We start from the raw sequence: 22,529 nt of genomic DNA, 5'->3' as shown, positions 1-22,529 counted from the left end.
AATGGCCTTTTTGGAGTGAGGGGCCCAAAACTGAACCCAGTCATGGAGGGGCGGCCTCACCAGTGCCGAGCACAGGGGTGAGATCCCTTCCCTGTCCCTGCTGGCCACGCTATGGCTGATACAAGCCAGGATGCCATTGGCCTTCTTGGCCACCTGGGCACACTGCTGGCTCCTGTTCAGCCGGCTGTCAGTCACCCCCCCCAGGTCCCTCTCTGACTGGCAGCTCTCCAGCCACTCCTCCCCAAGCCTGTAGCGCTGCTGGGGGTTGTTGTGGCCAAAGTGCAGCACCTGGCATTTGGCCTTATTCCCCAAATCACCATTTTTTCCACTATAATTCTCTTACACCAAAAACAAAGCCCTTGACAAACAACCATTAAGAAACAAAAAAATCTTCTGTCCAGCCCCAAAAGTAAGACTTTGCTCTGCAGTCTTTGCAAAGGGAGGAGTTGGGATGCTGATCACCTCTCCGCAGTGCTGCTGCAGGGCATCACAACCTCGTGCGTCTGCAACCTGGTACTAACACAGCGATTTGGCTGGCTTTGTCAATGGTAGTTGGCTGTCTTGTGTCACTGTTCTCTCTAGTTTCAACATGGTCTATAAACACAAAGGTCAGAGTTATATCGAAAAAAACATTTTAGGAGTTTATGCCAGATGTCAGCTTATTTTTATGTGGGGTCTGCCCAACACAGACCAAAACCAACCTTCTGAAATCTCTGGCAGTACTTGAAGCCAACGCTCCTTTCAGCGTTTCTGCTAACACCAAGAGGAGATGGTGCAGCAGGTTCAACTGGGTGGCCATGGGGAGCCCTGGAGTCTCTGGTCCTCAGGCCAACTCCTCAGGCATCCTGCTTCAGGACTGGGAACCCCGTGGCCTCGCTATCCCAGGGCCAAATTCATCACTTTATCACAGACAAAGGTATCTCTTGAATTCCTACCCTGAGCTTGGAAAAAGGCCGTCAGACCCAGATGTTTCAGTCTAAAGACTCTGGACACAAACCAGCATTTTTCATCAAAACTTGGTTCTATAAGAAAATTTCCAACAAAATTTTGAGATCAAACACCACTGAAGTTATTCCAGAACAATGAAGTCTACACAGCCAAAAGATATATCTGATAGTGCCCCAGCATTTTGATGCCAGCCGGTTCATATTACGGTATCTTTTTCCAAGCATGTGATTTACTCCCTTCGTGCTACAGTGTTTCTTACAAAACTCTGTTGGGAGAAAGTAAAGAGGAGTTTTTGTCTGCTTCCATGTCCAAGACTGGTACTACTGTCATACTGGAAGATTATTCTAGTTCTCAACATCTAACAAAAAAAGCAGCTCACTGGTGGCAACAAGTACATCACATCCACACCCAGAGGTCATCAGGGCAACAGAAAAGGACTAGAGTTGGGTAGCAAGGCAGAATATTTTTCACAATACATGGCACAAACCAGGTAATACCTATATCATCTGATTTGTTTTCAGATGCATAGGGATAAAACATTTTAATACACCAGCAATTCAAAAAAAAGGTTATGCTCATAAGACTTACTCTACTCAAGTTTGCGAGGAAGTTATTTCATTTTTTTTATTCATACTAATAATTATAACACAATTATTTTATCTGTTTTTAAGTGATCTCAGGATGCTTTAAGATATCAACTTCACCATTTTAAAAGAATCTCAGTTTGTGTCACATTAATTACGTTTACGGCTGAAACGCAGCTTTGAGCAAGCGGCTGTTGCCAGCACTCTGATTTCTGCTTACACCTAGTTGCGATGAACTCTGTAACGCATCCTGCAAACGGGTAGCCACAGGGCCAGCTTCAGGGTCTGAGCATAGCCAAGTACTACCTGCCATTTCCAGGCTGGATCTAACAGCAGATTTTACAAATATCTAAGCAGTATTTAAAAAGCAAGAAAGCCACATTACCCATTCAAATACTGCACAATAGAGATCCATCTGCACGCAAGCACTTAGAGCAACCAGCTTTATCCTGCTTTCTGCTCTTGCTATGGTTAGAGCATTGCAAGACATTGCACTTCATTTTCTGGTTTTGAGAGGTGCTGATTACCAAAGCGATTCCATATGTTACATTTATTTATTGCAGAACAGATCAGCAAAGAACTGAAACTGTCTGGTGACTGATAAATGCGATAGGGTCTATCAATTTTCAATACAGATGCCACAAGCAGATCTGTGTTTCAGGTCTGCTTGGTAAGAGAGCAGGGCTGGAGCAGCTCAGCACCAGGCTGGAAGGGATTTTCCCCAGCGCTGCTGGGAGTAGATGGTATCACCCTCCTGGCTGCGGCCGCACACACTTTGAATGCTTCGCTATACATCAAGCACAACCCCTCCAAGCTACAGGAAGGGTTGCACTGATCTCAACCCACCTCCAACTCAAAACCCGAGCCCTGATAATTAACAGTATATTCTGCTCTACCACCTCACCTCCACTCCATACCACTGTATCCAAGCTCCTTTTCACACTATAGCTACCTGGCACTAAAGAAAAAGGTGTAACACAGAAAAGGCTAAAATTCTCCATAAAAAAACACCTCCCACAAATCCTACAGGCAAAACTCTGGCACTTAAGCTTTCTTTAAACATCCAGCACTTAAATTGCATGACAGATCTGCCCACAGTGCTGCACCCCTGAATTGTTTCTGTTGCCTCACTCCAAGCCCAACTTCTTCGGGAGCAACAAATGCTGCTTGATATTCTGAGTTGTGTTGGACAACAGCCTAACGTCAAACAAGTTAAGACCAGTGATTTCGGGCACAATAAGCCATAATAACCAGAGGACTCCACAACATAAGCACTGGACAAGCAATATATTCTACTGAGTGTCTAGGAAAACAGGAGAGAGTGCAGTTTCTCCATGCAAAGACAGGAGAGATGAGCTGGAAGCACACTTGGAGGTAATGGGAAAACCAGGAGAATCTACTGGAGAGCACTCGCCAACCCACTCGGTGGTGAGTAAATCCAGTTCAAAGCACTTTTCAGATTCCAGCAATACCTCACGATAACAACATGCCCAGAAACATGGTTTTCTTATTCTCTCCTGTGTTGTAACCGTTCAGGTTTCGACCCTACAAGCTTTCTGGGAAATCTATTAAAAGCCTATTAAGCATCCAACAGCCCAATCACTGAAATCACCATGACGCAAGAACATATGGTTCCTACCAAGCATGACTTTCTTTTAAGCCTGAACATCACATTCTTCCAATAATGCCTAGACAAGCAAGTTACGAACTGATGAGGGACAGAGCAGTCACCTACTTCTTCTCCCAATAAATCCTCAAAAAGTCTTCTGAAAAGGGGAAGGGACAGAGGAAGCACTAAAGTTAGAGTCTTTTAAAGTATAAGCAAGTATAAACCCTCAAGATGCATTTCATTGCCACAAATAGCAAATATTTAAAAATAAAACATTATTTTTAGGCTACGTGGTGCTTAACGATTTGAGGATAAAATATTGCCCAGAGACAGCAATATGTCATCATTTGAAAACGCTGAAGCAGCCGCGTCCTGTGCACACTGAACAGCAGCTTACGGTGAGGAGCGAGAAAGCGTCTGGGACCTGCCTCTAACATGCAATTAAAACCTTCCCTGATCCAGCCAAAAAACAGAGGGACAGCACTTAAGGAAAATGAGCCAGATATAATACCTTGGTATTATCTATGAGGGTAAAATAAATAAAATTATACAGAAACTCCCGTAACAGTTTCCTAGATCTTCTAGCAAATGCTGTTCTGCAAGGGACAATTTATTTCCTGCCTTTCTTTTCTGCAAGCAGAGACTGCAAGGTCAGGATATATAATTTCAGTTGCTCACAGACAGGTATGCGATTTACCAAAAAGGGGCTGTAAAGGAGAACAGACTGGATTTGTGCCTTTCTGCTTCTTTACGATGCATGACAGACAGCCACCCTAAGAAAGTAGGAAAGCAGGCTAGGAAAATAAATCCTCTCTCTATGGTCTCGATTTGAGATTTTTGAACAGGGGGAAAAGCTAAATTAACACGGAAAAAAATCATCAGAGTGTTGAAATATCTACAATTACAGCTAGGTTTTGTTTTCTTTTTAAACAGTTTAAATCAAATGCCTGAAGCAGCAGATGGGAAACTCTTTTGCTAAAAGTTGAGGCTTACATCCCTACTAGAGCTCTCCATAAGCGCTGCTAGAAAACCAAAGATGAGACTTAACAAACAAGATGTTTAAGAACATAATTCTTATCAAAAAATGCTGAAAGACTTAAAAAACCATTAGAAACTTATTTTTCCTTAGCGGTAATTTCTCCAGCATTTCTGATCACCGTGAAGACTGATGAAGGAAGACAGCTTCCCCCCTCCCCACTGCAGTGTGGGTGAGGTAGGGATTGACTAACTGTGGAAAAATCCACATAATTGAGAAGACAAATGTTGAACAGTTATTTTACGGCTTGAACTATTCAAGGAAAAACGCTAACGGTGCCAAGAGGCCAGACAGACTCATTGTGCGTGTGTGTGAGTATGTAGGAGCCCAGGCACATTTCAGAAGCCCAATGCTTTTATCCTCATCCAGGTTGTGCCTTGCTGGTTTATCTGTTTCTGTAAGCGCTGCGTCAAGATGTAAAAAAATACTGAAAGAAAAAGTATCATCACCCAGTATTATGTGTACATAGAGTGAAACAAAAATACACACACAGGCTCGGTAGCATGACTTGCTATTAAGGCTATTTGTTGCTTCCCATGAGAAGACCCTATTTTCGGTTGCTTAAAACGATGAAAAACTTTAACGACTCAGGCTCAAGATTCCCAACTTGGACGTCTGCTTCCAGATGAATTAAAAAAAAAATAAAATAAAGTTTCAGCCAAAATATCTCAGCCATTTCAGAACAATGCTGGTTTTTACACGTTAAGACTCTCCAGTGGCCTCAGGAGCTACAGAACCCCAATGCTTTCACATTAAGACACACAGAAGTTAGAGGGAGATGGAAAAGGACCCAGAAGGGGAACTAATTGAGCAAGAATGCTGGAATACTGATGGGTGGTTTCAAAAGTGAGGATTAGACATTCAGAAGGGGAGATTAAAGATCAACTCAATAAAAGCAGCAGAATGAGAAGTCTGAAGGAAGCCAAGTTGTAGAAGAGAGAAGAAAGAAAGAGCTAGAGAAGGCCACAACAGAAAATAAGTTGTCTAGTGCATCTGCTGCTGTAACTCAGCTTAAGCTGTCAGCAATAATACACGTTCTTAAAGATGTTCCACAACAGCGACTTCCCAACCTCCTGACACGGGCCACTTCACTGCTGTTGGAAGAATTTTCCTGTTCCTTTTGACCTCGACTCAAACCTAGTATCAAAAGCCTTCTCCCTCCCCTCTCAAACGAGCTCATTTCATTCTTCAAGAACACTGTGTTCCCAACTCAGCCTTTTCTTTAAACTCAGCTACCCCAGCAGTTCATCCTTCCTGGTGGTCACACCTCAGTGCTTTACACCATGCTTTGGCCTACCCTCTGGGCCCTCTCCCAGCTCCACGTTACCTTGAAGAGTTCTGGCCCAACCTACATGCTGTCTCCTCCTCGGTGCCAAGCATAATGAAGGATCACATATTCTCCAAACACTGGCTCGTACAGAGCCTTTTCCACAATATTACACAGTTCGTTCATGTTTAAGAATTGACCCTATACACTATACTCATCTTTAATTTGATTAAACCTTACAGAAGAGTCATCCTTTGCAGGTAGCCTGAATTTCACTCTGGTTTCTCAAGATCATTTGAGGACTTCAGCATTACTCCCAACACAGCTGCAGTCTTTCCCACCTTTGTGTTACACAGGAGGTGGAGTAAGCACACTGTGTACTTCAGCATCCACAACCTTAACAACAATGCTGAACAGAACCAGACCGACCCACGCAGCCCAACTCAAGACATACTTCTATTCCAACTATGTACAGCCAGTTCCTAATTTCTGAGCATAATTATGCAGTCAACAACACATCTATTGAAGATTATTCATTTGAACCCATGCTTCCATAGACTACTTACAAGAAGTTCTCATGAGACAGCATTAAAACTATTAAGTCAAAATGACACCTAATTCTTCTCCCCTACTCATAAGGCTCTTCCACCTATTAAGTCCAAACTCATTTGACACAACTGACTCTTAACAAGGACCTACTGCAGACTTGTCATCTCATCAATACTTACAAATAGTTTGGTTTGCTGTACCAGAGCTCTCCCAGCAGAGTCTGACTGCTAGAAACGCATCCCACCAGAGCCTGAAGGGGAGCACAAAGATGGTTATTTCCTTATTCCTACCTCTGCTGTCAGCAACCGTACATGAAGCCCACAGGCAAGACATCTCACACCTCTCGCACGCTGTTCCACATCATCCAACACCGGTAAAATTACCCTGTCAGCCTACGTTGCAGAGGTCCCTGTGTAGGTGTTCTCATCTGGCTGCTGACCCAGGCTTGGAGACAGATCCATACTGCAGTGGCTTCCCTAATTTTTTCAGTTTTCTTTTTAAAAATACCAGGAAATTTTACAGATAAATAAACACTGGAAACACTGAAGCAGCAGTCATGTACTTAAAAGTTTCAGAAACGCTATAAATAATACTGTTTTGTGTAGATACATTTTTCCAGTCCAATGCAAACTCAGTGTAACCTTGGTTTTCATTACACAGCTCCTTCAGCAGGCAGCACAGGCAGGGCTTACTTCCTTGACAGATACCGAATATTTTGTTCCTCATCACCCAGCACCAGGCTGCATTCCTTATGGACTGCACACAACTCCAACTCTGAAGAGTTAAAAGCTTCCTCCCAGATCAACGATGGCCCTCCTGACAGTAAGTACAAGTGTATTTTGATTTTTGACAGCTTCCTTGGGAGATGAAACACTATCATCCCCAACTCAGAAGGAAAAATAAGAAAATTAATAGTTAAGGTTTATTTTGAGTGTTCAGTAAAAGAGGGTTTGAACCTCTTTTTAAAAAGCCACATATAAATCAAACCTTATCTATCCTTCCAACCAAGATTTAATATAGTTTCATATATTTCAAGGACATGGTTTAGTGGTGGTCTTGGCAGTGTTAGGTTATGGTTGGACTCCCTGATGTTAAAGGTCTTTTACAACCTGAATGATTCTATGATTCTGTATTCCCCAGTATTCACGGGGGATGCACTAGATGATCCTTAAAGATCCCTTCCAACCGAACCATTCCATGATTCATTACACCCAGAGCACAGCCCACACCAATTTCTGTTAAGTGCCAGTGCTCAAAACATTGGCAAACCAGACCCTGCGATGCAAGTCGGACACACAGAAGGGAAACACTTCTGAAAAAGCTTAGTTAAGATGGGTTAACCACCATCACAGAGCCCCCGGGCAGAGCAGAGACAGTTTTATGCTCTAGGGCAACATTTATCTGCTGCTGCCACCACAAAAACCTCTTACAGCCCTTGCCTTAATCACTAAACATTTTCCCACACCTGGAAGGAACGAGACAGAGACCTTTCAAACAGTTTTTGTCAACGTGTATGGTCAATTCAACCCCAGAAGAGATCAAGTCCTACACATAAAATGAGGCAGGACCTGCAGAAAACAGCGTGCAATTCTCTTAAGCCTAGAAATACATGCAAGAAGTGCCATCTAGCCTCAATGTTGGCATTCCTCAAATTCTGAGTGTTCATATTGAGACTAAGTATTCCACTATTTAGATCGCTCATTACAAAAAGCAGTATTTTAACACGGGTGTTAATTTTTCCCCTAAGAAGGGTTAAATCCAACTCAACAGCATGCAATAAAGACAGATCATTTCCCCAGTAAAACTGAAGTAGTTTCTATTCCATACAATAAGCTCGGGAAGCAAAATAAAAATCTATCTGCATAGTATGAGGTCAGTCAGGCTGTGGATGGTTATTTTACATCTGAATATTAAAAACACATGCTTCTCTGTAGAGGTTTTTAGAAAACCTGAACCTGCTGGTGCTCAGCCTTTCTCAAGGAATGCTGAACACCTACCTTCAAATCTCAGCAACCAGCGGACTCGAGCCATCTCAGAAGGGGGTCAAAGCATGCAGAGTTGTAACTCTGTATGATGAAAACATAGATTGTTTAGACAAGATGGTGAACATTTTTTAAAAATTTAATCTTTAATCATTTCTTATTTACAAACTAATCCTAACAATGATGTAACATGTCCACAGCCCCATTGGTTTTAGTCTCATAACTCAAACATATTCCATACACAATGCTAATTAGTTTGTATTATAGCAAAAATGTTCTTAATAAACAGAAATGTGAAACGACTTCAGGGTTCCTTTTTTGATTATGCAATAGCCATGTAAAATAATCTTTAGGAGAAGCATTTACTGTACATATACTGACTGGGCTATCTGCACCAAAAGCGATAGACTTGTGGTTGAACACTGCCCTAGGAGAGATTAATCGCATCCCTGCTGCACTGTAATTTCTGATGCTGTTTTCAACAAGTCTCTGCAACCCCAACAATACTTTCACTCACTTTCTTTGATTTTACAGGAACACTTCTCTAGGTGTATACAGAGCAACAGCTAGAGCAGGGCTCCAGTCTCAAGTGGAGTCTCTAAATCGCATTCTGATGGAAGCATGTCAGGTTAACCAAAATCATATACCAGGCAAGTCACAGGCTTTGACTATTGAACTGGCACCAAATGAAAGACAGAGCTGAGTCCACCTCCGAGGCTTGTGTGCCACCCACTATGACCAGAGTGACACGGCAACCTCCAATTGCAAAGCTATTAAAAAAAAAAATACATAATGCTTCAATTTTTGGTTGATTTTAGAAATTTGATTTTGACAAGAAATTTTAAATGTTACATAACCATGTAATTAAAGTATCATTATGAGAGATCACTTACTTAAAATGATCCATTTAGGTTAAGAGCATCCTGGATATTCACTCTGTGTGCAGCATTCTCTTGACCAGTGAAGTGACATAGACAGGTCTGGTTTTGCAGCTTATCTACTCATGAACATATTTATGCTCGGGCATAAATTTTAATGGAGGCAGAAGCAAAAGAATCCCTCCTCAGTGGTGTATACCAAATGGAGAGCAATGTGGTAAAAATGCCAAACATGACAAATTTTGCAAGCTACCAATATTTACCATCCATCACAGAGTACTATATTCTCATGCAAGCATGTCACAATGAGAAAACAACATCTCTATAAGGGTAAAACAAACAGCATTCAGAATTTCTGAAAGCATTCTTCCAAAATTATTGCACTAGATTAGATTGCCTCATCAACAGGGCCAGAGGCCATTTACACTATTTTCTTTCTTTTTTTTTTTTATGTAACAGATGAAAGGATTACAGAAAGCTTTCTGGGGCCAAATTTGGAACTAATGATGGGAAAATTCTTTTGCTAATCCCCCATCTCTCCCACTGCTAGCAGACTCCTGAGGCCGAAAAAAACCAACGTCTTCTGGTACCCTGCTTCTACTTTGCTCATCAGTGCAAAATACTACGTACTCAGGAGGTTTGAAAAGGACCATCAGCTTTGAGCAGAGCCATAAAATCGCAGGGACAGAGCTATACTGAATATCTGAGTAAAGAACATGAGACTCCAATTAAAACTTGGACACATTACAACGAAATCAAAGGATGAGACTCATCTGCTCAGGGCAGATGTCTGCAAAGCAGCCACCTCCATCCGAGCCCGGGCTCGCTTTATGATCAGTGGGGAAACACGGGCTTTTCCAGGCCAGGCTGTGCCCTGCCCCGAGGCAGACGTGTCAGGCAGGCTGGAGGGATCACACCTGAGCAATCCCTGTTGGTGCCTACGGAGGAAGCTTGGAGAGATCGGCCAGAAGATGGGCACTGCAGGGCTGGAGAGCACAGCAACCACCACAGGCTGCGGGATGCCCTCTTACAAACCTTGGACCTTACTCCTCGTCACTGCCTGTCAGCCCACCAGTGAAGCAAAAATAGATACCGCCAAGTAACTACCCTTCTAAAAGCAAAGTTTAATCATTTTTCAGTCATTTAACAAACACAAAAGAATTTACATGTACCAAGTCTACTCGAGAAGTAAACTTTGCATAATTAATCAGGATGCCTCCAATACTTGTGCATCTGCAAATGCACAGCTACACCAACTGGCACTCAAGGGAAAATGCCACAAGCCACCTCGAAGAGCTGGGAAGTGCAAATATCTCAACCGAACAGAGAGCCTGAGCTGCGAGGGAAGGAAAAAAGAAGGCCTGAATAACGACTCATGTAGAAAATAAGTACAGTTATGCAGCTGCCTGAAGTCTGTTTCGGTAACTATCAGACATTATCAGCTACTTCTGAATTAAGCCATATTTTATCATAACTCCAGAACAAGCTAAAGGCACCTAATTAGTTGCAGAAGGTGGGGACATCCAAAGCAGGCCAGGGAAGTGGAAGTCAAACTTCCCACAGAAACAGGCAATTTGATGGAAAATTTGACTTGAATAAAAAGAAATACTGATGCAGCACTTAATGAAGATGAACTTCCCCTGCCTCCCCACAATACAGACGATGCCATTATCATGCAGCACTAGGAAGGAAAGAGATTCCAAGTAAGGGGAAATTACAGGGCAGTTATCCTCATCAGCCTGACCATGTAACGGTGACACGAGATTGGCAGAGCGCCTGAGAAAAGTCTGTAGATAGTTAAGCACAGGGCACGAAATAAGATGTGCAAAGGCAAAGTAACCCCTGGAACATATTGCTAAGGATTTCAGCTTTTCCAGCGTGCCGGTGGCAACAAAATGCCTGACCATATCCCCCTGTATAAGCAAAAAACAAAAAAAAAAAAAAGGGGGATTGCATAAAGTCAGAGAAAACATGGGAGTTCCACTTGCTCAGTAGTGATGAAGCCAAGCCCTGAGCAATCTGGTCGCCCATCTGTAGTCAGACTATTTCCCATCTTTTTCAGAATGCTTAAAGATCTACAAACGACATGCTCTACATGGCTGGCAGGTTTTATTCTCGTGGTTCTAGGACAGTGAGAAGCAGAGGCAACTCAGTGTTTTCTCCTCCCCCAGGACCTGGCCTGCCGTCAGCAACAGGCAATCCTCACTTCTTACTCCAAGCACTCGGGAAAGTTTCCATCTTTCTCAAGAGCTGCCTGTAGCTCAAAAAAGAGCTCACATGAAAACATTAAGAGTTTTGCTCTAGGCTTTGTAACTATCTGTAAGACAAACAAAACTGGCATTATTTGCAAAAAGGAGGGTTAAATGCATTCCCAATTTCACAGATGTTTCAAGGCTTCATCGCTAGAAAAAGTCTGGCAGGGTCACGCAGAAATGCGATGGTACAATACACGTTACCTTCAGGGTCCCAAAACCATGAGGATTTGGGGAACCTTCCCCTACCCCCAACAGAGGGAAATAGGACATAGATCATATATTTTCCTGATGAGAAACCAAGGTTTCACAGAGAATTAGTAAACATGCTCATGCTTCCCACCTGTTTTCTATTTAGAGCAAAAAAAAGCAATTAATATGACTTTTTAAACAACAGTTAATAGAAGAAACTTATGAAACCGAGATTTCTAATTGAAAATGTCTTTACTCGCATGAGGCAGAGGATCAAAAACTGACAAGACCACTAAGCATAGTTTCTCCCAGCTGCGCAAACCATTTCTTAACAACCTTAAGATTAATAAACAAAGACATATTCTAGACATTTCATATCCCTCCTGGATTTAGCCATGTACGAAAGGCAAACATGAGAAAGCTGTCCTCTTACTTCACTCTCAGTTGGAACGGAGCTCCCAAGTAGTACTTCGTGTTACGTGATTGTTAATACGGGAACCCCCTCACTCTGAGCAGACATGCAGAGAAATACAAGGGGAAAAAATATAGGTCCAGGAAGAAGCTGATTTAAGCGTATCATTTATTAGCAAGTAAAAGGACATTTACCTTCTCAGTGGTTAAGAACAACACAACCCAAGGATAAACCATATGGCTCAAGCCTTTGTGCAAGGGAGAAAGCTGGCAGGGTTCCAAGGCTCTAATTGAACTATTACCATATTGTAAGAAATGAAAAAGTCAGAAAGACTGGAGGATCTGCTCTCCTAGGGACAGTTTATGTCATGCGAACAATTAAGTGAGTAACAAAGCATATTTAACAGGAGAGCAATTCCACCATTTGGATACTGGCTCATTTTAAAGAAAAGAGGTACTCTTCTAGTTCGATATTGCACTTAATTTGATCCTGCATTCAATGCCATGAAACCTTCAAAATCCAAATCATTTGTAGCAAACAATGCAACATTTCTCCTTTAATCATTGGCTCAAGACTTTTCCATTTAGTTAATAATGAAAGACATAGAATAAGAATGCTCCAGTGAAACCCAGCAACACATAAAAGCTTACCTTAAAAACTGTCATAAAACCGAGAAATGCAAAAGATCGAGTACAAAATTAATTTTGTACTTTGTACAATAATCACCAGTCTTTTCTTTCAAAAGGCAGGCTTGATAAAAATATACCGAGTGTTATACATTGTACACGCACAACAGGTTACGTAGTGAAACACAATAAAACCACCAGGTCATGAATGGATGGAATCCGTAGTGGTTGTTCGTACATAAATCCTTACAGTATTGTCTTGTTACTTTGTGGGCAAAAAGCAGCACAGTTGTATCAGTGAAAAAAAAAAACACAAAACAAAAAACAAATCACAATCTTACATAAAAATAAGGCAAAATGAGTCTCTATGAATCTTGTTCTTACCGTTTTGTTCATCCAGCTCATTCCCAATTTCCTGCCCCATTTGCTTTTGCCGGGATATGATTGAAGAAAGAGCATCAAGTCCAGCATCTTGCTCTGCACCAGAAAAACATATATAAAATTATATGGAAAAAATTGCTGATATGCCACCCTATGAAAGATGTAGAAGTGAAGAAAAAGATCTACCCCGTGCTTAAACAGTTAAAATGTATTAAGAAAAATACATCAACACAACACGAAAATGAATCCTTATGGCAACAGCACTCTTAAAATAATATGAATGATAGCTAATTAATTTGTCTGCTCTGGCTGGGACATTTAGCTGAGGGTGTGTGTGTCCCAAAAAAAAAAAAAAGCAATAATTCAACATTCAGCTGTTACTCAATCATAAATGCAGGAGATTTTCTGGCACACACAGAGAGATTCCTGATTAGCCTTTTTAAATTTTCCAAGAAACTTTTAACATGAATAAAAGACAAACAGGTGATGCAAACGCCAAAGAATTCAAATAGATTTTTAAAGCTGCAAGAGGATACAGAGTGCATGGAAGAGAGCCTGAGAGAGGGGACACAGGGAGGGCAGCTGAAGTTTGATGTACTCCCCCAGCTCTGCAGACACTCCTTTATTAAGAACTGTATCACCTCTGCTCTTCCAGGTCGCAGGTACCACGCAGTCCTTAGTAAGCACCTTAACCAAACTGCGCAGCCATCTCTGCCCAAAGCTGTCAAGCAGGACAAGAAGGGATGTGGGAGGCTGGACTGTCAGTGGTCTGACAAACTGCAAAGCAGCAATGTCACACAGAGCAAGACTGCCAGCCAGCTGTGGTCCAGGAGCCAAAAACGGCACAGGGTGGCCAGAACGCCCTTCCCTGCAACAGGATGAAGGTCTGCTCCCCAGTACCTCTCCCAGCCTCCCCAGACGATACCCACTGTGTAATCAAAAACAGGAGCTTGAGGTTTCTCCTGGCCCATCCAAACAGAGTTTACACCATTCTCCTGAACTGTAGCTACAAACATTGCTTCTCATGCAGACTGAAGCAGGCCTTATCTGGAGACTGATTTCATTTGATCACTTCCAATACTTTAATTGCATAGAAATTACCTCATTAACTACTTGATGGCCTCAGGCTGAGGTCTTCCAACACCTCCAAAGTTAGAGATTCCTTACGAATGCTGAGGGCTAAAAATCTAAAGACCCTTTTTTAGATTAGTTAATCCTTACCTTGTTCCAATTCAACAATACATCTAATGCAGCCCAGCCTGAAGCACAGCAGGAATACCACTACACTCAGTGCGGTTAATGAGATCTCTACTGCAAACCAAAACCGTGATTATGGTCAAAATCAGGGATGCCCTGTAAGGTCTTTGAAAATCTGATTTAAGAAGATGCTTCCAGTTCAGAATATTGTAAGCACAATAATGCTGCAAATACAGAAGACAACTACCTGGAACTATTAAGTTTGACATCTCCAGATAATAAAACTTCAGCACAGGTTATTGTATTGACTTTCTAATAAGGGCTCCTCACAGAGTCCTGGAGTTGCTTAGAAAAAACAGAAAGACTCTTCTACCTTCTATGATCCTTCTCTGCTGCTGCCTGAGATCATCGAAGCCAAGCCCTCTGGTTTCCTCAGATTCTTCCAAGAGCCATGGGTTAGTTACACCTCGTTTGATCCCTCCCGTCATTAGGCTGGATCTGAAAATAGCTTCAGTGAATAATTTTCAACACAAAATCCATTCCTCATATAATTTGCACTTACAAGACTGGCTGACAGAGCAGAAGTGTACGTATCTGTTGCACTCTATGTGATTCTCTGCAACCACAGAAGAAATTAGCCAAAAAGAATCTAATGATCTCCAATAACAAATACATCTCACAGGCTCCATAACACTGCCTAGGGGTGGTAAAGCAGGGAGAGAATTAATTTTGCATTGAATAATTAAGCTACATGGTGAAATGTATGCCATATATTCATATTCAATATTGTTTGCACGTAGAACACACAGCATTCAGAACTGCTACAAAAAGAAGAGGGTTGCTGGGAATACACACACTCATGTATTTGCTATGTGATCAAAACACAAACTGATAAAAACAAGGAGGTACAGGCTGAAAGATTCCAACAGTAAAAGGATAAACACGTGAATCCAGATGCAAATCAGATGAGACTACTCATTTTCTGCAATCCTGACCAAACCTAAAAGGGAACATTTCTGCATTTCAAAAACTGTAGATGGAAGTCACGCAGTTACTCTTCTGCATTTCCTAGTCCGGCATCAACATGAACAAGCAGCCAGGCACACACACTCTTAAATGAAAGAGCAATCAAGTTACAGGTTTTCTTTTAAAAGAATTATGACTTGAGGTTGTTCACATTATAGACACTTCCCTGGTTACAACGGAAAACAAGTTTTTCATGTCCAGGGCACATAAATTCAAGCAGTAAAATGAAATGGCACTTAAATATTTCTCTCAATACCAGACTTCTGGTTTCCACCCTTCAGCTTTTCATTGGTTTCTCCTACAAGAAAAATATATGACAGACTGTGAGCCACTCAAACCCAAAACTGCAACTCAGATTTGGGGTAAGAGTCATCATAAGATCAGTTCCTCAACAGCAGTACAGAAATAAGAGTTTTGGCTTCTGGTTTTGCTTTTTTCAAACTTTATTTCATTCTCATTTTTACTTTTGCCCTGTTCTCTTCCAAAGCCCTTCCACAAACAAAACAAGAACAGTGAGCATTTTTAGGATCTCTCAAATTCTCAAGTTTTTTTTCATTACAGTAAGACCTACATTTTAGGGTTTTTTAAATTGAGTCCAGGTCCCCTCTTTGTGAGGTACATTCAAACACTGCGTGGGACACACACACGCTCAAAATCATTTTGTGGTCAAAACCCTGTATCAAAAGAAGTTAACTCTGCACAAGTATCAGTGGAGCTAGGAGGAGTTAATGCACCCTGCACCCTGCCAACACGGGGTCCAGCTCCCAGAGGGACGACTGAAGTCTTACAGCCAGGGCATTCAAGCAAAATCCAGAACTTGTTTCCGGAGATCCTTGAGGAATTATGGTGAACTAGAGACATCTCCTGGCCATGAGATGAATCAACACTGCTGAAAAATAATCGTCACCATGTGAGTTTTGGGCCATCCATAAACTAGAGGCTCATCTGTTTGCAGAGCACTACACACTTCATACAGTCAGTCACATTCAAGAACACTTAACCTCTTCCCACTTAAAATTTTAACATGTTCATTCAACTTCACCTCAAGGTGGTAGATTTGTCAGAATCAAAAGAAAAAAAAAGAACTTTTTTGCTACAGGACTATTGTAAATCACCACCTCTCCCTTAAGCATCCTGCGGACGCTGGAACAGCACTCTGGAGCAGAACGCAGCCCACCCCGTCAGGCCAACAACCAGCTGGTGCTCAGGGGCAACATCCCACGGAGGAGCTGGGATTCTTCTGTTTTCCAATCCTTTGCACCACCCTTAAAACTTACCAGTGTTCATCGAGGTAGGGAATCACGCTTGATTAGACAAAGCTACACACCTGAAATACAGTTTTACACATTACCTAGCTTTCTTCATTGCTTTGGGGGATTAAATACACTCTTGTATTTTCTGGTCTCACAATGACTGCTACCAGGCTCACAAACCCAAACACAACAGCAGCAGTACATTTCTGAAGATGCAAAGATCATTACAGTCCACCCACTTCAGCAGTTCAATTAGCAAGCACTCAAAATCTGATGTTAACAACATCTGACAAAATTACTTAAATAAAGCGAACGAAACAAAGCTCTCTGCTTGCTAAAAAGAACATAACTATTTCTGCCTGTTAAAAAAAATTCAAGGCAAGCAAATTTGAAATAATTTGCACCCCTCACTCTCTCCCTCCCCCCTAATAAATCTGCCCTATTCTTGTAGGTTGGGTCATGACAACTGGTCTGCTCGTTACAATAATCTTTTTGACATGTTTGGTAACTGCCTTCCCACACAACACAGCATAACTTCCTACTTCCTCTGATCTTACCATGTTTCGCTTTGGTGGTGTGAAGATTAAAGCTTATCCAATTAGCCACCCACTGCCTCCGCCAAGTTAATCACGTAAATCTTTGAAACCGTCACAGAGCAGTGGAGTGTGCGGATAGCTTTTGATTATAGGAGCAGATTTAACTAATTATGAGGCTTAGCAATGCACCCAAGTATAAAAGATGATGGGTTTTAAAATCAGGGAGCTATGTCACTGCTTAACAAGGAAGGGCTTATCTTCCAGAAGGCATTGTTTCACTGATAATTCTTATAAAACTTCCCAAGTAACTTAGATTAGTCAACCAGCACTTACTTTAGACCAAGGCCACACATCAAGGCTTACGGCTTTAGAAGACTGATCAGCAAGACCGAATTTTAAACAAAACCTGGGTCATATGACAATTGGTTGGATGATCACTTGAACATTCCCTTAACGATACAGTTATACAGTGGGGCTCTTTGAAGTGCCCAGGGCACCCCAGCTTGGCTTCACAGGTCAATCTCCAAGGCCACGGTGAAGAAGCAGGGGTATTCTCTCACTTACGATTTAATTGCTCACACTGGCAAGCAGTGTATTTTAGGAAGCTCCAAGCTAGTAAATAAAACAAGTATAATTTTAACATACAAAACAAAAGGTCTCCCCCCCTCAAAAAAACCCCAGGAGAAGCCACACGAGCACAAGCACTTCCAAATCCCCTCCAGGTACCTTCCCAGGTGGAGACCTCCCCACAAGAACCGCTCCTGATGGAAAGCCTACAGAAGGGGCAGCGTTTCCTGCACTTGGCAGAGGACTTCCCCAGCTCCACCAGCACAAGAACCAAAAGCAGCACATCTCGTGTTCAAGGAAACGCCGTGTTGCTCTTGACACTGTTTACCTGCGGTGTTAACTGGTCCCACTGGCTTCAGTGACTGGACATTGCACAAGGCAGCAGGATGCCGGACAGCGACTGGCAGAACCGGCCACTTTGTGGCACCTCCAGGACCACTAACTCCTGTCCACAATGCAGGCACGGCTGCTTCTGCCCTCACAGCACAGAACAAGCGGCTCCCAACCACCTCGGGCCCGTCCAGGACAGCAGGTGCCCACGGAGGAGCGGCACAGAGCGAGCAACATGCTGGGCACACTTACCTCGGACTAACACGTCCGCTCAAAACGCTGAGTGTCTGGGTGGTGGGGTTGTGGCAAGGAGCTACACAGATGAGGTACCCCCACACCTGGTTAGCATCCCCAGGGAAGGTTATAACATTTACACTCACATTTTATTTCACAGCAGTCTCACTTTCCTGTGCAAACCCTCAAAATACACACCACAATAAACAGTTTCATCAGAGATTAATCTTGCTAACAAATATTACCATTTTCTTTCTACTTTCTATGCAAGACTGGATGTAGCACAATACTAAATAGCTTACATAGCCCTCACCAAAACAGTCTCACTTCTGCAGTCCCCTTGCACTCCTTGGGAATGAGAATTATGAAAAAAGAAGAATTCTTTCTAGAAAGAAGCTGCACCTTGTATAATTACATCCAGAGAAAAGGTCAAGGGACAGATCTACTCCTGTGAGACGATCTGTCCCATTCACAAATGATCAACTTCTTCACCTAAAACTCAACTCTACACCCGAGGCAACGGACTCCCCCCTCAGTGCCATTCTGAGGGCTCCTTTCGGGACAAGACGCAGCACTAAGCTCATGCTGGAACATTTGCTCCCCGCGCGGCGGCTGAAGCCTGTCTGACCACAAGCAACAGGCACACGAGCCTCCAAGCAGGTCTTGGCTTGGCATCTGTTCTCTCTACAGACCCAGCACACCCCCACCAGAACACAGTGACACTCCTGGCACAGAAACAACCTCGGGCAGGAAACTCCAGGTAGGTTTGGGCAAACATCTCCTAGCACAAGGCTAACTGCATCCCACCTCAGAACGCCGCAGCCAGGAGGGCTTCCAACAGTGACTGGTAGGGAGGAAGGAAATCAGGAAGCAGTTTTAAAGGCATCTAAACAACTATTTTTAATCTTATTTTCCAAAGAGCATTTGCTCCTTCATAAACAAGAGCCAGATTCACAAAAGCATTTAGGCACCTAATGGCTTATTAAGTCGGGCACTCGATGGCTATTTTGGCATTAGGCAGAACACCCGTTTGGATTAAGACCAAAATACCTGTCATCTGACAGAAAAGTATTTGAACAGAAAAAATGGTAACCCACATTAAAGAAAAAAATATGGACTCTTCTAAAAGTTATCTAGCGTAGCTATTACTTAAGGTGTTTTGTGTCCCACAAAATTGTTCCCCCTTTGAATTTTGAGAAATCCAAAGAAACCAAAAAAAGGCATGTTCAAGGACACACAATTTATTCACTGGTGACTGACATATAGTTCCACACACTGACGACCCAGTCAAGCAGGAGGAGGAATATTCTTGACTCCTTTGACTCCACAAATGTTTGAAGACTCACAAAATTTTGATACTGTGATTTCTAGAAAGTCAACGTTTTTAGCTGCTTTTTTCACTTCTCGCTTTCAAATAGTGTGAAACCATGGGGATTTCTACTCCATTAAAATCTGTTAGAATAACCTGCACAGATTCCAAGGAAAAAAGAGGGGAAAAGATACTGAAATTACCTATTGAAAACCAGTTAAAGAAAACTTTACTGACCCTGCTCAAGCAGAGTCACATAAACAGCACAGCCTTTCCCCTGGAAAATTCCAGTTGCATCTTAATTAAGGCCGACAACGCCGGAAGGTAAACTAATGCTATACCAAAGTAATGTAGCGTCCTGCCCGGTGTTCTGGCCCAAGTTGTCAGTTAGGATAAATACTAAAAGCATTAAGGCCACTGTACTTCACAATCAGAAATAGCTTTACAGCAGTTTTCAAAGGATGTAAAACTCACTGAATGGTGACCAAATATAAACGAAGATTAATTCTAGTGAAACCCTCACTGTTATAGGCCATGGGGACAATAAATATGTGATCAGTGGTGCAAGAAGGTTAATGAAAGGAATGACTGCTGGAAAGAAAAAGACTTCTGAAAATGCGTGCTGTCACATCAGAGATGGATTAGATACAGAAAACCAATACAAAACCAGAGAAAAGTGTCACTGCTAGAACTTAATCAAACAATATGTGCTGATTTTTCTAATGCAGTGGGAAAAGCTGGCTTTCAGGACTTCAGACACGCTGAAGTAGCCTTTACCACCTACTAAAATCCAAAGCTGTTCCAGAGCTCTGCAACAGTTTTAGAGAAACCCAGTGTTGTAAAAAGCAGCTTAACCCTACCAGAAGCTGTTGTCTTCTGCCCCTACAAGCAGTAAGGCACGCAGGGGAGACAAGCTACAGACCCACATGCGGGCCAGGCTCAGGAAAGAGAGAATGGTTTGACTTCCTGACACAAGATTCAGGCCCTGGCTACATCTCAGGACTGAAAACAAGACCTACACGGGAGAATATGGAAGGGGTGTGAATTCGCCATGCAGAGAATAGTTGGCATAGTCGGCACTTCTAATTAAAGAAGTTAAAAGAGAACTATAAAACTTCAAGTCTTGCAACACTATCAAATAAATACTGTCTCTGGTGTTATCTCGTGCTGGAAAATACAGGTTTCCCTGATCATTTCTAACAGAGCTTGAAATTATCATGGGATTTTGATCTCTTCCTCCCACCTGCCTCGACACCTTTACGCCAGGGCAGCTCTAGGTTGAATCCCTGCCCTCTGTCCCTCCACAGCAGCCACGTGTCAATGCTGCCCTGCCGCAGGGCCACGCTTCAGGTTCTGAGCAGTCCATAAACTGCTCTGACAGGTGACACACACGAGCTTTCTCATATTGTCAGTCCCCATAGACATTTTGTTATTTGCTATTTTACAGGTTTCAGTTGACTTAGCAGTAGGTGTAAAAGCCAGCATCAATGCATCAACTGGATTTGCACTGCGCTCTGGAGAATGCCTGGTCTAGAACAATTAATGGATTTGATCAAAGTCTACAGTTTTACCATGTGCAGCACGTGTTGCGTAACCAGATGTTGTCAATGCAAAGACAACAAACCACAAAGTGAAACACGTGCTTTAGCTGTACCAAACACCGCACCGGAGAACAAAACCGAGCAGAAACCAACCTCTACACCATGTTACTGAACAGACCCTCACAAAACATGAATCAGGAAACCATCAGTTAAACTTTGAGTAACTCATACTCGCTCCAAGATACACAAAGGAAACAAGTAGAAAAAAAAATATCTTACTTTCAACAGTTATGGTAGGACACAACACTCACACTGGTACCCAGTTTTGACTGTACAATAGCTTCAAAACTCTACCTTTTCCAAGAGCCCAGCACTGAAAAGGGACTGTTTCTCAAAGAACATCAGCAAAAAGGCTCACATATTTCTTCAAATGTCTGAGGAGTTAAAAGTATATGAAGCTTTGTTCTGTTCTAAGACTGAGCACTGACATTGCACAAAGGTAAGAAACTTTCTCAAGAGGGCTCTGACACTCTCCCTCCCACATGTAACTTTATATGTGCGCGTATAAAATGCAACACTATGTGCTACAGAAAAGGTCCAGTGAATATAGTGTATTAGAAAATGCCTGTCACCTAGAAGAACAAGCTAAAATTTTTTTTAAAATATGTATTTCTATCACATGTCCGTATCGCAGAAGCACTGTTGTACCATTCAGGGCAGATCTCACTACACCACAGGTCAGCAGAGGTGAGGAAGCTCTGCTCAGCCACATCGTGTGACCCAGACCACACGTGCAGCGTTGTGCAGGGCTTACAGGGCAGAGCACGGCCCCTTGCATGACCCACAGCCAGCCTAAGTCTGTGCCTGCTGCGTTAAAGCTTCCCACACACCAATAAAATAAGTGCCCGGGGCCAACAGCTGTGATTTATATAAAATTTCTGAGGATGTATGTTCACTTTTTCAAAAATGAGGCTTTAAACCAAAGTTTTACCAATTACAGTCTACACTCAAGAGTAATTTCATTGACCATGGGAATACAGCAAGCTCTGCAAACTCAGAGACTGCAGCTCCGCTCCTCTTCTTTGCCACTTTGCAGGACAGACGATTACCTGAATCTGCAAAGGAAAAATTAGGAAGAGCAAATGCAGTTACTGTGCTGGAATTTAGCCAGAATGGTAACTCTCACACAGAGCAGTATTTAGTGACCTGCATGGTGTCAGGAGGTAGGTTAAGACACACTCTTTGATAGAAGGGCTTTTCATTTTTTGCATAAATGTTGGCTCAGGGCTAATAGAGATCAAACCATATCAGCCAGTGAATCATGAGGATGCTTCTGAAGCTGTTCTCCAACACAATTCTGACATACCACGTGCTATGGTGGTAGATCTGCTACCCTTTTGCTTGCAGACGAAGGAGGAAATGGCAGCTTCATTTTGTTGTCTGCAGCCTGGCTACCAGCTTAGGAACAGGCTCATTTATTGCTACCCCTTTTTTCCTCTCTCTCCTCCAGCAATTAATTAATTGGGCAGTTTAAACATGTGGAAAGAAAAAGGAGTCTCAAAGAAAAATCAACTTTCACAACACAGATGGAAGAGGCAGAAGAGACAGAGCCTTGTTAGCAGAGCCTTTAGACCATCTGTAGCATGTGCAGAGCTCCAGGATGAACCCAGGACACCCTCTCAGCCAGTGGGGATGTCACTGAAAACACAGGGGGAAAGAGGAGGAACGAGGAGAAAAGTGAGGGTGGGTTATGCTACTGGAATTAGGAAAAGGAAAGAGAAGTGTAACAAATCCACAGGAATCTCTCAATTCTGCTGCTC

General features: G+C 42.5%; 1 protein-coding gene across 9 annotated transcripts in view; it reads right to left on the bottom strand.

The window, feature by feature from the left end:
* STX8 (syntaxin 8) overlaps positions 1-22,529 on the bottom strand; it is a 115,658-nt gene that overhangs the window by 86,052 nt on the left and 7,077 nt on the right. For all 9 annotated transcript variants that reach the window (XM_074889533.1, XM_074889539.1, XM_074889540.1 and 6 more), the window contains exons 5-6: positions 14,287-14,411; positions 12,720-12,812 (exon numbers count right to left, since the gene is read on the bottom strand). In XM_074889533.1, the coding sequence (XP_074745634.1) occupies positions 12,720-12,812; positions 14,287-14,411 (218 nt within the window). The remainder of the gene's footprint in view (positions 1-12,719; positions 12,813-14,286; positions 14,412-22,529) is intronic.

This window comes from Strix uralensis, chromosome 19 (assembly GCF_047716275.1).
Source record: "Strix uralensis isolate ZFMK-TIS-50842 chromosome 19, bStrUra1, whole genome shotgun sequence".
Lineage (NCBI taxonomy): Eukaryota > Metazoa > Chordata > Aves > Strigiformes > Strigidae > Strix > Strix uralensis.
This window is presented reverse-complemented; position numbering and strand designations above follow the sequence as displayed.